The 17,210-nt window shown below is 35.6% G+C and overlaps 4 protein-coding genes across 6 annotated transcripts in view; 1 reads left to right on the top strand and 3 right to left on the bottom strand.

The window, feature by feature from the left end:
- tmem14cb (transmembrane protein 14Cb) overlaps positions 1–516 on the bottom strand; it is a 4,946-nt gene extending 4,430 nt beyond the window's left edge. Inside the window, exon 1 of the mRNA XM_016237141.1 lies at positions 342–516. Coding sequence (XP_016092627.1) covers positions 342–417 — 76 coding nt within the window. The 5' untranslated portion in view covers positions 418–516. The remainder of the gene's footprint in view (positions 1–341) is intronic.
- A 372-nt stretch (positions 517–888) lies between these two features.
- On the bottom strand, positions 889–4,835 carry pak1ip1 (PAK1 interacting protein 1). Its single transcript, XM_016236888.1, has 10 exons — positions 4,532–4,835; positions 4,114–4,276; positions 3,855–3,975; positions 3,316–3,390; positions 3,117–3,169; positions 2,786–2,931; positions 2,514–2,611; positions 2,241–2,337; positions 1,968–2,097; positions 889–1,140 (listed from the first exon to the last, which is right to left on the bottom strand). Exons 1-10 carry the CDS (start codon positions 4,607–4,609, stop codon positions 1,016–1,018), a joined length of 1,086 nt encoding a protein of 361 aa, XP_016092374.1. The 5' UTR covers positions 4,610–4,835; the 3' UTR covers positions 889–1,015.
- Positions 4,836–5,218: 383 nt separating this feature from the next.
- esco1 (establishment of sister chromatid cohesion N-acetyltransferase 1) lies at positions 5,219–13,823 on the bottom strand. 2 transcript variants are annotated; one of them, XM_016236737.1, is made up of 10 exons: positions 13,748–13,823; positions 11,305–13,039; positions 10,374–10,458; positions 9,948–10,014; positions 9,401–9,491; positions 9,042–9,173; positions 8,423–8,512; positions 8,157–8,300; positions 7,656–7,840; positions 5,219–6,258 (listed from the first exon to the last, which is right to left on the bottom strand). In XM_016236737.1, the coding sequence occupies exons 2-10, from the start codon at positions 13,036–13,038 to the stop codon at positions 6,111–6,113; spliced, it is 2,676 nt and encodes an 891-aa protein (XP_016092223.1). In that variant the 5' UTR covers position 13,039; positions 13,748–13,823; the 3' UTR covers positions 5,219–6,110. The 2 variants fall into 2 exon arrangements, with proteins under 2 accessions (XP_016092223.1, XP_016092214.1); XM_016236728.1 differs by lacking the exon at positions 5,219–6,258 and having other exon boundaries at positions 7,776–7,840; positions 8,140–8,300.
- A 963-nt stretch (positions 13,824–14,786) lies between these two features.
- The window catches only part of rbbp8 (retinoblastoma binding protein 8), a 9,834-nt gene continuing 7,410 nt past the window's right edge, over positions 14,787–17,210 (top strand). For both annotated transcript variants that reach the window (XM_016236770.1, XM_016236776.1), the window contains exons 1-6: positions 14,787–15,181; positions 15,510–15,552; positions 16,275–16,370; positions 16,466–16,578; positions 16,694–16,766; positions 16,886–17,040. In XM_016236770.1, coding sequence (XP_016092256.1) covers positions 15,073–15,181; positions 15,510–15,552; positions 16,275–16,370; positions 16,466–16,578; positions 16,694–16,766; positions 16,886–17,040 — 589 coding nt within the window. In that variant the 5' untranslated portion in view covers positions 14,787–15,072. The remainder of the gene's footprint in view (positions 15,182–15,509; positions 15,553–16,274; positions 16,371–16,465; positions 16,579–16,693; positions 16,767–16,885; positions 17,041–17,210) is intronic.

Here is a 17,210-nt window from a genome sequence, read left to right as displayed (position 1 = left end):
TTTTTTTGTGTGTGTGTGAGTGAGATTAATTAATGCATATTCATATTTATTACAGAACTACAGTAACATCTTCTGATTTCTCTCAACATGGGGACAGGAGAGCTGTCAATCAATACATTGAAAAAAAAAAAAAAAGTAACTTGCGTTACTTATTTGAAAAAGTAACTCAGATATTCTCTTGTAAATTAAAAAGTAATGCGTTACTTTACTAGTTACTTGAAAAAGTAATCTGGTTACGTAACTCGCGTTACTTGTAATATATTGCCCCCAACACTGCTAGCTGCTCCAAAACTAAACCAGAATACTGAACACAGTAGTTTGTCGCATGAATGAGATCTTACCTGCTTTAGCGTAACCAACAAAACCTCCTATCGTTATTAGAGCCGCATAACCATAACCAAACCAGTCCACAGCCATGTCTGCGTTTAACTAAACGTTAATAAAAAATAAAAAAAAACCTGTTGGTTGCTAGAAAAAAAGCCAAATTATCTCCACTTTTTAACTTCCTGAAACACTCCACTAGCAGTTTTCAAAATAAAAGTCCAGCTGTGCAGGAATACTTTTTTTTTCTTGATTTAGACTAAACAAATTAGTGCCGTCAAATCGATTAAACGCATCCAAAATAAAAGTTTAACATAATATACGTGTGTGTACTGTATATAAATATACACACATACATGTATATATTTCAGAAATATATGTAATATATATTTAAAATTATCATTTAAATTATGTATAAATATGAACATATATTATATGTGTAAATATTTCCTATATATGTAATAACGTGTAAATATACACAGTACACACGTATATTATGGGAACAAACTTTTATTTTGGACATGATTAATCGCTTTGACAGCACTAAAACAAATACAAAAATTGAGTATTTTTTTTCTTTCATTTAGCTGGAATTCAAAAGGTGTTGACATCAATAAATGCATTGCAAATCACTCAGCTATATGACAGGAAAGACAGGAAATAATAGAACAACCAATGATTTCAATTAAACGGTTTATTGCACTTTTTGTTTTCTCTTCTTTTTTCCTTGTTTTGTGGAGCTGCTTTCTTCTAGAATCACCACTTCTCCTGGTAGCCTCACTCTTTTACCTTTGGCTGGCTTCGAGGGCTCCACAACAGCTGTTTTGAGAACATATATAGATATGAATACGTTTTTCCCTCGACAACTTGGTGTCTGGAAACTATTTCAACTCTTAACATAACATTTAAAAGTCATAATGTACTCACCCTCAGTTTGCTCCAAACCTGTAAAAGTTTCTTTCTTCTGTTGATCGCAAAAGGTAATGTTTTGAAGAATGTTGGTAACCAGACAGCTGCTGGTAGACATTGACTTCCATAGAATGGAAAATAATACTATGACAGTCAATGGCTACCAGTTTGGTTACCCTGCATTCTTCAAAATATCTTCTTTTGTGTTCAACAGAAGAAACTCATACAGGTTTGGAATGAATTGAGGGTGAGTAAATGATGACTTTCCAATGAATTTTCATTTTTGGGTGAACTATCCCTTTAAGGTGATAGTTAATGAAATTAATGAAATTTCAGCTATAGGTCTATAGTCCAGTGGTCTCAAACTCAAACTCAAACCCTGGAGGGCCACAGCTCTGCACAGTTCAGCTCCAACCCTAATCAAACACACCTGATCCAGCTAATCAAGGTCTTCAGGATCACTAGAAACTTCCAAAGCAGGTGTGATTTGGAGCTGGTTGGAGATAAACTCTGCAGAGCTGTGGCCCTCCAGGAACTTAGTCTGAGACCACTGCTATAATCTATTGTCAAGCTCACACAGAAGTCCCTTTCAAACAAAGCAGCTTTCAACAAATTTGTGTGACCAACTTGAACCCGTTGCAAAATCTTCTTGAAATTCCTACTAGGATGGATTCCTATTGAAACAACTGGATTTCACTTGTGAAAATTCGCTGAAACCTTGATAAATGTAAACGCACCTTTAGAAGTTTCAGGCTGGGCAGATTGCTCTGCAATCGTTTCTTTCGCTTCACCACGTTTCCAGATGGAAAGACAGGTGAGTCTGGCAGTGGTGTTCACCTGGCCAAGCAGGGAAGGAGTCTCCAGGTTCTGTATATGCATACAATACTGATCAATCAAAATGAAACCATCAAGCCCAACATTTTTTTTTTATGTATATAATGGTTCAGCTCACAGCTAAAAACCCCACTTGTGTCCGTGTTATATTTACAAGCAAGGAAGATACACAATACCTCAAGATTGAGCTTCCACAACTTAATGAATCCATCGTTTGATGCCGTAACAAGGACACAACCATCATCCTTCATGAAGCTCTCAATGGCTTTTACTCTGGGGGAAAAACATTAAAAGCAATAACAAATACAGCAGATCTCACTCATTTCACAATGCATTCTGAGAATTTCGATGCACTAGAACGATTTTGATGACAGTACAGCTCTAGAAACGGCCGGTTCACTCGGACTGAGATGCACCCTTAAAGAAAAGTTAAAAAGTGGCGGTCATACCTGTTCTCATGTGCTTCAAACTCGCAGACACACTTCTGCGAGATCACGTCAAAGATACGCACGCTCTCATCGTCTCCTCCCACAGCCAAGAGTGTGTTCTTGAGGAGACATAGAGAGAAGATACTGGAATAAGACTTCTTCGCTTTTAAATAAAATTGATCATGTTATATTTGACAAAGCAGGGAAGCAAAATTTCAATTGCAAACTAAACTAGAACTGATTGAATAGACATATATCATCTGCTCTCTTGCAACACCGATAAGACTGTTCACCTTCAGAAACTTCACACATGAAATCCTTTTTGTAAACGCAATGGTTCCAATAATTGTGGCAGATTTCAGAACGTAAATGTCCACATGATCGTTCACAACCACTGCATACTGCTCTCCGTCTGGTGACCACAAGACGATCTCTGCATCTACAAAACATTATTACACACTGCTCATCTTACATGCACGAAAAATATATATCGTTTTATTGAGCTTTGATTTAGCTGAGAAGTTGAACTTTCTCAATATTATACAATAATTCTAGAAAATAATTTATAAAAGGAAAAACAAAACAAACAAATAAATACAGAATCAGAAAGTATTATAATCTCACTCTGTTTGATATTCTTGATGAAAGCCGAACGTCCTTCAATAAGATTCCATGTTCTGCAATAAATGTTGTCATCAAAACTATTGTTTTTGTTGAACAACAACATTTTTATTACTAAAATTGATTCAAACACATTCACAGCTTAACAATCTGACCAGAATTTTTGATATTCATATTAACATGAAAACATCTGTGTACTTGCCGCAGAGTTTTGTCTGTTCCGACAGAGAGAGCGAGTTTTCCAGAAGGGTGTACGGACAGTGAAGTAACATGACCCCTAAACAAATAAAACCCAAACTAATAAACACTTGTGTTCGGTATGATTTTTTAACATTTTTGCATATCTTACCATTGCTGCATTTATTATAAAAATACAGTAATATTGTGAAATAATATTACAATCCAAAAGAACCGTTTTGTATTTGAATATATTTTTAATATGCAATTTATTCCTGTGATGTTTCAGCATCATTACTCCAGTCTTCAGTGTCACGTGATCCTTCAGAAATCATTCTAATATGCTGATTTGCTGCTCAAGAAACATTTCTGATTATTATCAACGTTAAAAACCGTGATATATTTTTCCAGGATTCTTTGATGACTAGAATTAGTTTGAAACAGAATTCTTGTGTAACATTATAAATGTCTTTACCGTCACTTTTGATCACTTTAATAAATCCTCGCTAAATAAAACCACTAATTATATCAAAAAAAGTTTGGGATAGTTTTCAGATAACTTACTTGTGAGCTTTGATGGATTTTAAACATTCCCATTTTTTGGTGCTCCACACACAGATGAGCCCGTCTTGTCCTCCGCTGAGCAAATGGGACGTGCCGTAGAACTCCAGACATGAGATAGTACCTGCCGAGAATGTGAGCTTACAATTTATATGCTTTATGACACGGTATATAACACATGAAACTGAAACGGCAGTGATGCAGAATCGTTGAAGCCACACTCTCTTTAGATCCAATCAGAAACCAAAATAAACATCCTCACCATCATGATGCAACAAAGCCCCATGTTCAGTTTTCTTGCTCATATCATAGAGCTGAATGGTTTCATCTTTGCTTCCAGTGGCGATGAACTGATCACTGGATGAAACTGCAGTCAGTGATGCTGTGTGTGCATGATGGGTAAAGTTGGGCTCAATTGTCCACTCCTAAAATAGACACGAAAATCTTTTGAATTGAGATTACATTTAAAGTAAAGTCTACATTATTATTAGAGTAAGTTATTATAACAATAATAGCTCAGTTTGTAAAATTATGAGTTTAAATATGGACCAATATCAAAATGATAATGCAAATGCAGACTGAAACAAACCAACAGACACAACTGCATTTAATATTCACGTTGAAAACAAAGTAAGATTCTATCAATAAACAAAATGAAAGTTTTGAAGAATGATAATTACCTCGTCACCAGGGCTCACTCGATATCCAAACACTATCTGCTCATAACAGCCAGCCACCAACTCAACTTGATCCCCCATGATGACTATAAAACACGTGTTTTTAGTTACACACACAGCCTTTAGGAGACAGATGACGCGCTGTCCCTCATTAATATGTAACTATGTTAATAAATCTGTTATACGGTATATATTACAAAAAGACTAACGCGTTTTTAACGTAAACTACTTTTTCTCATGCCCCAAAACGCGTGGAGACATGTGTGATCGCGTCTTTAACGCCCACCGGAAGTATGATATTGCATAATAAGAGTCACTGTCAAAATAAAAGTCAGAGGTCCAAAGGATAGGGGAAGGGAAAAAAAAAAGAAAAAAAAGAATACAATTTTAGAAAAATGGGGAAAAAGTTTGTACCTGAATATTCAGCACATTTGAGACCTTGTGCATTAAGTCAAAGTGGAAAACAACATGTAGATACATAATTTACACTTTTTAAATTCAAAAAGTGATCAAATAAAATGGATATAGATATTAAAATAAGTTCTTCTCTTTCAAACATCCCAATTTATAAATTACGTAAATCCCTAATATATAAAAGCAACCCAATCATCGGGCTTCTATCATTTTCAGCTTCAGAGAACTAAACTGTATTATTTTATTTTAAAAGAACAATTCAAAATTTTGGCTGGAGTGATTTTAACCCTTTGTCCTGCTAGCGAAGATAACGAAAGATCCATCTGTAGTCATGAGTAAATTAATATAATTCAATCAAAATACATATACATACATAAAATCATTCTAAAAAAATATTAAAATGAGATGGAATACTATGACCGGGCACACATTCTGAATTATTACACTTGTGTTTTAAAAACAAATGAATCATATTCATTCTGCACAGTGTTGTGCAAAACCAGCGACTTCTTTGAAATCATCTGCCGTCTATCGATGTCAATGCCATGCATGTAAACCTCTTTAAAACGCACATGGAACACGCTGTATCAGGAAAATACTCTCTCTTTGAAAATAGCTGACATGATGTAGGGGTTAAAGGGAGATTTCGATGACAAATTCATATGATGATTTTCAACCTGAGATTCAAAAGTCGTCGCCTCACGACCGAGGCATTGCTTACAGTAAAAAAGTTCACACGCCTTCCTATATGTTCTAGGAAGAAGTACTTACACTGATTTTGCAATTGTGCACTGGACTACATGGCTTCCACTAAACGGTGAGTCCTAAAATAGGCTGCAACCTAAACCTGAGAGAACAGAACAGTTTAGATGTCTTTCACTGAACAATGCATCAGGCATAAGCTACTCTGCAGGCTTATTAAAATACGTCAAACTGGCCGTGAGGGTTAGATATCAGTGTCTAACTTTGCATCCTACACCTCCTGTGCCAATGTTTACCAATTCAAATCAAGACTCTGAACAAAAAGAGCCTTTAAAACATCCTAAGGTCGGTTTCTGTTCTCTCACTTCATTTTTGCACTGTTTGGTATAGTGAAATAAAGTCTTCGAAGTCCAGTCCTCTTCTCAAATGTCAATATTTTAAAACTGAGCTCTATGTCCACGTCCTGTCAGGTTGAGCGATTGCCGCTTACAAAGTTGTAGACCAAAAACTGAGAGGTTCCACAGTAATGTGTTGCGAAGAGTTTGCCGTCAGGCGTGGGATCGGAGAAGGCGATTTCGTCTTTACTTAGATGAGACCCATAGATGAAATTATTCCTGGAGAAAAAGACGAATAAACATTTAAGTCTTAACTGTAAAGAAAAATGTACACACAGCCTTTAGGAGACAGATGACGCGCTGTCCCTCATTAATATGTAACTATGTTAATAAATCTGTTATACGGTATATATTACAAAAAGACTAACGCGTTTTTAACGTAAACTACTTTTTCTCATGCCCCAAAACGCGTGGAGACATGTGTGATCGCGTCTTTAACGCCCACCGGAAGTATGATATTGCATAATAAGAATCGGAGAAGGCGATTTCGTCTTTACTTAGATGAGACCCATAGATGAAATTATTCCTGGAGAAAAAGACGAATAAACATTTAAGTCTTAACTGTAAAGAAAAATGTATTTTGTTTAACACTTTAAAACTGTAGAAAGATTTGTAGAAATCAATTTTTTTTGTTTTTTTAAAATCTCTTACGCTCACAATAATACAGAAAAAAATACAGACATAAACAGTAATAATGTGAAACATTACAATTTTAATTATTTCTATTTTAATATATTTTAAAATGTAATTTATTCTTGTTATGGCAAAGCTGAATTTTCCTTCTAATATGCTAATTTGGTGCTCAATAAATGTTTATTATTATTTTTATCAATGCTGAAAACACTTGTCCTGCTTAATATTTTGTGGAAACAGTGATAGATTTTTTCAGGATTTATTTAAAATACAATTGTCTAACACTATAAACGTCTTTGCGGTCACTTCTAATACATCCTTTCTGAATAAAATTATTTATTTCTTAAAAAACGTACTGCACCCCAAATTGATTTTAATATAATCATTTTCATAAATAACTGTATTAAAACGTTACATTTATACCTTTGACAGTATAAAAGTAGTTGTTGTGTTTTAATACATTATAACTACTAATATTTACATATCATAACTAGTGCTGTCAAACGATTAATCGCATCCAAAATAAAAGTTTTTGTTTACATAATATGTGTGTGTATACTGTGTATATTTATTATGTATATATAAATACACACACATACAGTAAATATTTTGAAAATATTTACATGTATATATTTATATTCATATAATTTATATTATATATAAATATATTTAATATATAAACATAACATATTTTTCTAAAATATATACATGCATGTGGGTTTATTTATATACACATAATAAAAATAAAAAACACACACACACATTATGTAAACAAAAACTTTTATTTTGGATGCGATTAATCGCGATTAATCGTTTGAAAGCTCTAATTATAACACATTACATCTGTGGTTATAATTACTCTTCATTGACAAACTATATTCCTGTTGACACTGTAAAGCTGCTTTGACACAATCAGTATTGTATAAAGCGCTTTATAAATAAAGGTGACTTGACTTGCTCATAAAAAATGTTCAACCCTTTACCTGAGGCACTCTATCATGCGTGAGGCGATGCCTCTCCGTCTCATCATGCTGAACACCCAAATGCGACTGATGCCACAGAGCGCCGGCTCAGGTACGGTAGAGCAGCACCAGGCCCTCTGACGCTCGTACATGACCTTCTCTCCTTCTGAACCCTCCGGCACGGACTCCTCTATAACCCTGTATCCCTGCACACAGCAGCCAAACAAAACCATCAGATGTGGAACAGACTAAGACGAACACTACATAAAGACGTAGCACCTTACAATGTCTTTTAAAAGGCCTATATGGAATATGCATTTTTTTCACATTTTCTCTGCTAATTGAAAACCAGTGGAATTCTGATAAATGGGTTTAAATAATGTAAAACATTATAAAATATATTAAATGAGCTTCGAGTACTGCACTCTTATTGGTTTCTAAAATCATGCATGAATTTAATGAGATAAACTGCAAGATATACACCTATAAACATGCTATTAAACACCTGTATGCTCAGCTGACCTCTTGTATGTGCTCTGCGATTAGACAGCCTGCGACTTTCTTATCATTTGAAATGAAGAGGAAGGTTTTGGTCTGTGATGGGACTTTGGTCTCCACTTGCTGGAAGCCCAAGTCATTGTCCACCATTTCTCTGATCTCCTCAACCTTAAATCAAACCAGACAAATATTATAAACAGATATCATATGTATCGGGAAAGCTATTAGAAATCTTGAAATAGACAGCTTGACGCCTAATGAATGGAAGGATATGAGGACGAGACAAGTACCTTTTTAAGTGCGTACTTAGGATCATCAGGGAGAACAAGAATAATCTTGCCATCAGGATACTCTCCCAAGATTCTCTCCTTCTTCCAGCCCTGGAACAGATATTACAATAATGATTTTGAGACATGGGTATATAGTTATTTTGAGACTGTAACCCCTATCCTAAAATAAAAATTAAGCAACACATAACTGTGTCTCTCAAATATTACACTATATGCAACACACACCATATGTTTATGTGAAGACAAGTTATAATATTTTTCAACTTTACTGTAATGTTGAATGGCTATATTTACTCATTTTATCCCAGAAATGAATAACAAAACGCCACTGAATAAGTACTTACGATCACGATTAATTACAGGAAAATGTGTAATGAATTAGTTAATTTGTTTTTTATAGTGCAATTTATAGTTAATTTATAGTTATTGATAGTTAATATTTTTGTACTTTTTTAAACACTAATCTTATAAGAATACATTGAAGAAACAAAACCACTCAAGGCTGTGCTTACTGCTGACAGATCTGACTGAAACAACATCTTTATGTTATGGTAAATAACTTTGAATAACGTAATAATAAGTATCTGGATAGGACACAACAGTTTCTCTCTCGACTCACCACATATCTGACAGCGCTGATGAACTGGTTGTGGAAGAGGAGGTGTTGGGATTCGTCCTCTGGGCTGGTAGGAGAGTACAGCATCCCACACACGTTACACGTCACCGCACCAAACGCCTTCTGACCAGCATCCTGTAAAGCACAAAAACAGCCTTCACCAAATACTAATGTCTTCTTTTCTAGGTTTAACTGTTCATTCCAAAACAATCTTAAATTTGTGACAAGTATTTGCATTTAGGTCTATAATTTAAAAAAATACAAGGAAATTATGATTAATTATGATGAACTAATCCAAATGGGGATGGGGATAAATAAACCTAAACAAATACACAAAGGTTGTTAGAATATAACTGACTTACATTGCCGGACTGTGCTGCTGTACTGGCAGGTTTGGGACTGGTTTTGTCCTCTTTCTTCTGTTCTGCTCCAGGTTCAGCACTAGAATTTTCCCTGAAATGATAACAGAAAGTCATAGATGTTAAACAGCTTTTCTATAGAATAACTAATAAACTAGAGAATAGAATAGACCCTAAAGATATTCATTCTTTTGAGAATATCATTTCAACAACTCATTACAAGCTGAAGTGTGTAATTTCTGTTCTAGCATCAACAAATGGAATAGCAAAAATAATAATAATGAAAGAATGACGACTTTCTCAAAAAGTTGTCCTGAACAAAATGATAGCACCTCAAACTCATGGCATTGGTTGTGTCAGTGTTGCTCAAACAAACGATGCTCTGATACGCAGATCCACATCATTTTTTTAGGCTAATAAATCTTAATAGCTTACTTATAGTTAAACTGAGATATGAGAAAGCATTTTGACAAAAAATTACACTTCAACATGATATTGTGCTTTTTGTGTTTTTACTTTTCAAATCTTTAATGAAAGTCCTTTGAATTACCGGTTGCTGTTTTCTGTCTGCGTCTTTTGGTCAGGTTCTTGCTGGGGAGAGGGTTTCAGCTTATTATCTGTGAACACATGCACCACAGGGTAGTTATATAAAAAAAAAAAGGTGTATTATTACACATACTACCAAGGATCATTCATTTAGCATGCGTTTAACACTTTAACAATTCATTAACTGAGGGTTTCAGCTTATTATCTGTGAACACATGCACCACAGGGTAGTTATATAAAAAAAAAAAAAGGTGTATTATTACACATACTACCAAGGATCATTCATTTAGCATGCGTTTAACACTTTAACAATTCATTAACTGGTATGATAAGATCCACAAGTGCAGATTTTGAAACTAGCATTGCAAGACTGAGAAAAGTCCGGCTTTTTTGTTCAACTCAAAAACAAATGAATGAATACAATGTTTACCTGCAGTAGTGGGGACGCATGGCTTTCTCTCCACTGCTGGTTTGGGCTGCACTTTAGCTGATGAAGAGGACTGCTCTGGTTTGACCTGTGAGAATGACACTTATTGTGATCAATTGTTGTGGTTGTTTAGAGTGTAAGCATGTAGACATTTCATAAAGAGAATATATATTTAATTCAAATAATGTGTAGAATATATTTTAGACTATAAATTGTAAGTCTGACAGCTAACGAAAAGAATCGTACATCCTTCCTCAACAACCTGTAGAATTTGAGGTATCATTAAGGTATCAAGTCATAAATGATGCTGAGCATATTATTTGCTGAAGTTTAATATTCAGGGATGAGGCTCTGTTGTAATCCCTATTTTACAAATTACTCTACCATTCAAAAGTTTGGAGTTGTGTATGATTTTTTTTAAAGAAGTCTCTTATGCTCACCAAGGCTGCATTTATTTGATCAAAATACAGTAAATATTGTGAAATATTATTATAATTTAAAATCACTGTTTTCTATTTGAATATTTTTTTTTATGTCATTTATTCCTGTGATGCAAAGCTGAATTTTCAGCATCATTACTCCAGTCTTCAGTGTCACGTGATCCTCCAGAAATCAATCTAATATGATGATTTGCTGCTCAAGAAACATTTTTATTATTATCAATGTTGAAAACAGTTGTGCTTTTAAATTTAAATGTATAAAATCTTGTATAAACAGATATAAAAAAACATTTCTGGATCTTTTGATGAATATAAAGTTCAAAAGAACAGCATTATTTGAAAAAACATCTTTTGTAAAGTTCTAAGTGTCTTTACTGTCACTTCTGATCAATTTAATGCATCCTAGTTAAATAAAAGTGTGAATTTCTTTCAAAAAACCTTACTGACCCTAAACCTGTGAACATTTTGTGTAATGTAATGCATGAATGTTTCACCTCATTTTTGGGTGCTGCTGGTTTGCTCGTCTCCTCTTCAAGACCATCAAGCTCAAAGTCATCTGGTGAATACTTGCATCTGGGAGTGTAGGCTTTATATTCCACAACTGGTTTGGGTTTGGGGCTGGTGATTCCATTAGGCATGGGTGGCGCCTGAGCCGGAAGTGCCCTCCTGGGTTCATTGGAGCCTACTTTGGGCACGCTTTCTGGCACAGGAACCTGTGCAGGGGTGGTGGCCGGGCAGGGTGAGACCGATGGAGCGTCAGTCTCCTTGGAAGAACCAGCCTGACTCGCCTGATCCGACTTCAGCTTCTTAACACGGGTCCAAGTCAACTTATCCCGCTGAAGCTCCACCTGCCTGAGCCTCTGATAGCGGGAGAGTTTCTTCTTCTCCTGGGTCTTGAGCGGCAAAGACACCTGGCTGAGGAAAAAACGTTTCTTGGGCGTACCATCCTCAGGTTTGGGATCATCAGTCTCAACACTAGAAGTTTCGGGGGGTGCGGCGTTTTCAGACGCCTCTTTTTCGGTTTCGCAAACCTCCGTTGATTCACTCGCCTCCTGTTGTTGCTCAATATTTTTCTCATCTGAAGTTCCCGGAGCATCGGATGCAATATCATCTGCGATTTCTTCACAGAGAGCAAGCAGGTTGAGCTGTCGAGTTTGGGGTTTCTTAGTGGCAGCCGCCCTTTCTTCAGCTAAAGCCGCCAGACGTGCCTTCGTCCGAGCCTGCGGGTTCATGGCCTGCTTTTTAGGAAGCCCTTGCGAGGAGTCCGTCGCACTTTCCTGGGGCAAAGAGGGCGAAGAAGTGACCTCCTTATACGTCACAGCTTCACCTGTTTGCTTTTTCACGGTGTCCTCCTCCTCCAAATCCTCATAAGTTTCGATCTCCACCACACAATGTTCAATCTCAATATCGTCATCCAGAAATGCTTCTGCATCCGGGAGAAACACTTTTGCCATGTCGGTACCTTGTACGCTGTCCTGCAGGGAACACGTGTTCACAACTTCTAACTCATCCATGTCGGAAATGTCTTTACCGGCGAAGGAGTGTTTCGTGATGCTGGTTTCTTGGATGACTTTGAAAAGCGCCTCTAGAGGTGGAGGAGATTTGCTCATCACATCTACTTTTGCATCCACACTCACTGTGATTTTCTCAATAGGGTCTGTCGGAAGCTCCTTATGCTCTTCGACTTTGCTCACTCGCGGTTCGTGAAGCGACTGCAGATCGCTTATATTGGCCACGTGAATTTTGTCAGGTTTGGGTAACGTTATCTCCTCACTTTGAAGGTCAAGCAATCGTCCATAATTGTGCTCTATTTGCACAGGAAACAAGGCTGCGACTGTTTTAATTGTTTCAGAGATGGATGGCTTTTCTTTCTTTACTCTTGAAACATATTTCTTGTCTCCTTTCTTCAAGACAGACATATTTTGAGATTTTTTATCTCCAGAGACTTTCGGCTTCCCCTCATCTTTCCGCCGCCTTCCTCTTGAGCTTTTCTTTTGTGGCGTTTTCAAGCGAGACGACCGTCGAACAGGTTTTCCATTTTCTTCCCTCGGCTGTGCTTGTTGTCTCTGCTTAGACGACAGAGTTTCCAACGCTTTGTTTTTTGGAGGTCTTCCTCTCAAAGACTTCTTGGGCATCTGAGTTTTATCTGACTCCACGAGACTTTGATCTATCTTTGTTTTCTTCACTTCAGGTTCAGAAGAAGGCATCTTTCTTTTCTGCCCAGGCATCCTAGGGAGAAATGACAGAGCACGTTACATGCAAGTACAAAACCAAGCATTTCTGTTTTTAAATAAATTAATATGTACTTGCTTCAAAACAAATCTTTGTGTAAAATCTATTTAAGTACCAGTAAGTAATCAAATTAAATGTAAAAATCTTGCAGAAGGAAACAAAAATCAGATAAACAGAAATACTGAATACAGAAGATGAGCAGCTGTCATCCATCATAAAGGATTTTTTTTTCATTTACTGACATTTAACTTACAATAAACGCTCCTACAATCTGTAATAACAATAATACTATTATCTATATTCGTAGTGTATTAAAATAACGCATCATAAATCATATATTCTTAATATTTTAGCACACATCGACATGTCAACAGCTCAGATCAGAGTCTCTGCTTCTCCAAAGATGAGGAGTATGAAGTAAACATGAGTTATTTATTCTCATTTCCAGTGTATAATAACATGCTATGATGATTTGACCAGTAGATAAAAAGCATTAAATAAATTATATTTTTCAAGTGTCTCATCAGTCTGACGTCGAGAAGAAAGTTAGCAGAGCTGGCTAACCCCGTTAGCTATCTCCTTATAAAGCCAACGACATTCACTACTGTCGACTATATATTCCAAATAAGTAAATAAGACTAACATATAACTATTATGACAGGTAGAAAAAGCAACGGCAGCGATAAAGTACAGTGCCGAACTTACCTATCTTTCCCTGTTTCTAAACAACAGCTGTTTTCCGCTGTGTGGAGCAAAGTTTAGCCTCACTTCCGGTGCTGAGTCTTCTTCGGCGAATCTGCTGTGTTACCGTTTGATTAAACGACACCTACTGGACTAGAGGATAGATAGAAATACAATTTCACTATTTACCTATAAAGTAGAAAATTCTTATTGCTTTTTAAAGTTGAATTATTATTATGTTTTAACGTGTGTGTATATATATTGTTATAGTTCTAATATATTATATATAACATTATAAATTGCTATGTGTGTAAAATAATGTACTTTTTGGAAAATATTCATATTTAAATTAATATTTGATTACACACACACACATATATAATGTTAAATTATTATGTTTTAACGTGTGTGTGTATATATTGTTATTGTTCTAATATATTATATATAACATTATAAATTGCTATGTGTGTAAAATAATGTACTTTTTGGAAAATATTCATATTTAAATTAATATTTGATTACACACACACATATATATAATGTTAAATTATTATGTTTTAACGTGTGTGTATATATATTGTTATAGTTCTAATATATTATATACAACATTATAAATTGCTATGCGTGTAAAATAATGTAATTTTTTGAAAATTTATTACACACACGCACATATATATATATATATATATAATGTTATATAATGTTAAATTATTATTATGTTTTAACGTGTGTGTATATATATACGCATATATATATATATATGTGTATATGTGTGTGTGTGTGATATAATGTATAGATTATTTTTCTAATGATATAATGTATTTTTTAAATTTGCATAAAAATATTAATAATGAATAATTTTCATAATAATAACGATTATTTTTAAATTAATGTTTGATATTTTCACAAATACAGTGCAATTATTTCACCTATTAGAGTTACTCTATCCAGTTGCATATAAAATAATATAATATAAAGCAATACACAGTTTCGAATCTTCTATTTTTCGTTCTTAATGCAGTTTTGGCCACTAGATGCCAGTAACGCTCTTCTGATTGGCCGCAGCTGAACTCCCAGAATCCTCCGCGAGGCGCGGAATCCGAATATTTACATGATGGAACAGAAATATCAGGAGCTGTGATACGCGCATTTCTATTTATAATAGACTTGTTTTATTCTTATGCTCGGATACATGTAGCGCATGGTGTCGTTGTGTAAACAGCCGAAAGGAACATATTAGTCAGTCAGCTGTGTGAAATAGCGAATGTCAACTTTATGTGGAAGTACTTTGGTCATCCCTCGTGTGTTGGAGGTGAGCAGACAGAAGGAGTCTGATAGACTGACTGAGGATGAGTACTTCAGATCTGAGCCCTGCTTCCAGCACATCTGCAGACTCCAGAGAGAAACTCCAGCATCTGCTGAGTGCCGTGAGAGAGATCCATGACACTGCTCTGCAAGGTACAAGAGCTTTCTCTTTCCCTGCACAAGCACAAACTGTAGATTCTGGATCTGTTCGAATGCTAATTGCTATCTGACAGTTGCATTACCTTACTAATGCATTAGATATCTAAGATGTCATCAGGTATGTTTAAAAATTTAGCTTTTAGCTCTTTTTTATTTTTAAATGCATATATCTAACTTGTTAGTAAAAAAAAAAAGCTAAAGTAAAATCCAGTGTTTTTATTGGTTTCATTACATTTTAATAATCAAAAAGGATGTCTAATCAATTGAAAACAATATGATATGTTTTTGCTTTTGCACTGACATCAGCTTTTCTCATTTTCAGAATTGCAGGCAAAAATAACCAAACTGAAGAAAGAGCGCTGTCTGTAAGTTTAAGGCTTACTGTATAAGAATATATAATTTAAAAAGTTCCATGAAGATTTATATATCAGTTTGGTTTAATGATTTGGTTTTAAATAGACTGATAATTGATGATCATTAAAAAATGTGAAGGGTCTTTATTTTGCTGTAATTTGTAATTTGAACAGTCAATAGCAAATACTTAAACTAATAACAAAACGGTAGCTGATTCATAAGCGTCAGATTGTCATAGCAAAGTCAGAATGACCTCCTCACCTAGGTTCACGAAACGGTCGTCCATAAAATGCATTGTTGTTCTGTTGTAAGTAATCTTAAAGATTCCTAAATGCATCTACTTTCGGAAGGCCAAATAAAGTGCTTTTGCTTTTGCCTAGAAACACACAGCGTCTCCCTGACATGCTGCTTCAACACTAACTGCGGTTACTGAAACCACGCCTTCTTTCTTTGCGTGAACATTTGGGCGCATTATGCTAATATTTCCACATAGTGATGTAGATATGTGGGGGCGTGTTAGAACGAGCCGTTTTAGGTAGGTGTGGCAGAGTCTTAACTTTGATAAAGAATATCTCTTTGGTTTTGAGACTTTAGTCTTTGCAACTTCAGGGATCTTATCTATGCACAATCAGCTTGTAACACTCCAAAGAGAAATCGCATCATATGACCCCTTTAAAGTATTCTGTAATGTCAGATATGATCTCTAACTGTGATAATTCTGCTTTCCTCTCAGAGATGCTCAGAGACTGGGTGAATTTCACAGCAAGAACCAGCAGTTACGAGAACAACAGAAGATCCTGCAGGAGAAGAGCAGACAGTTAGAGGACAGGTGCTCTGAAAAGGACGTTTTTATCTTTTTAGCAACACATTGTTTATTTTTTTCCTAATCTTAGTTGCTGTTTTTTTTTTTGTCTCTGTGTTTAGGGTGCGTTCTGGACCATGTGACCATTGCGCTGTGACGGAGAAGCAGATTAAAAAGACCAACACTGAGTTTGAAGATACTCATCAGAAAAATCTGTCTGTCATCTCTGAACTTGGTGAGCATTTTTGTTTTATTATTATTATGTATTGTATTGTATCTCATCTGTGAGGGAATATCTGCTCCTCTATTACTACCAACCCATCTGCTGTAATGTGTGTCGGTGAGTTTAGAGGCAGAGAGGAAGACTCTGAAAGATGAAAACAGGAAACTGAGTCTTGAGCTGGAGCGACTTAGAAAGTCAGGGTGAGTCTCAAAGTCAAATGAAACATGACAAAAAGCCTCCACATGTCTGTGGAGATCTGTAATGATAATGTGCATCACATGAGCGTCTGTTTTAAGTGGATGTCTCTGTATGAGTCTAGTTCTCCGCAGAATGTGTGTTCTGAGGCCGAGGAGGGGATGATCCCAGACTCCCCTCTCCGTCCGCTGTCCTTACCTGTTGCCAGCAAGATGAAACGACGGAAAGAGCAGAACCACGTCCGCTACGCTGAGACACCACTATCACTCTCATACCCTGGTAAGACACTCATGAGAGGCCTCTGGCCTTCATTCATAATTCCCAAAATTCCTTTTTGAGATTTGAAAGTATTGAGAGTTTTAATTATTATGTATATATATAAATTGTTATTCACAAATTTAGCTATTTGAACTAATATATATATATGTGTGTGTGTGTGTGTGTGTGTG

Source organism: Sinocyclocheilus grahami, unplaced genomic scaffold, assembly GCF_001515645.1.
Source record: "Sinocyclocheilus grahami isolate Dianchi unplaced genomic scaffold, SAMN03320097.WGS_v1.1 scaffold19.1, whole genome shotgun sequence".
Lineage (NCBI taxonomy): Eukaryota > Metazoa > Chordata > Actinopteri > Cypriniformes > Cyprinidae > Sinocyclocheilus > Sinocyclocheilus grahami.
Note: the sequence above shows the minus strand (reverse complement) of the source record. Positions and strands in the feature narration are given on the sequence as shown.

Bases quoted from the DNA above. Each gene is read 5' to 3' on its own strand.
- pak1ip1 (XM_016236888.1), bottom strand. From the start codon at position 4,609: ATGGGGGATCAAGTTGAGTTGGTGGCTGGCTGTTATGAGCAGATAGTG. The intron at 2,098-2,240 runs GTATTGTGTATC...ATGCATATACAG, and splicing joins TGTGGAAGCTCAATCTTGAG to AACCTGGAGACTCCTTCCCT. The intron at 1,141-1,967 runs GTGCGTTTACAT...TTCTCAAAACAG, and splicing joins CCAGCCTGAAACTTCTAAAG to CTGTTGTGGAGCCCTCGAAG.
- esco1 (XM_016236737.1), bottom strand. From the start codon at position 13,038: ATGCCTGGGCAGAAAAGAAAGATGCCTTCTTCTGAACCTGAAGTGAAG. The intron at 10,015-10,373 runs GTAAACATTGTA...ATGTGTTCACAG, and splicing joins ATGCGTCCCCACTACTGCAG to ATAATAAGCTGAAACCCTCT. The intron at 9,492-9,947 runs GTAATTCAAAGG...TTATCATTTCAG, and splicing joins CAGACAGAAAACAGCAACCG to GGAAAATTCTAGTGCTGAAC.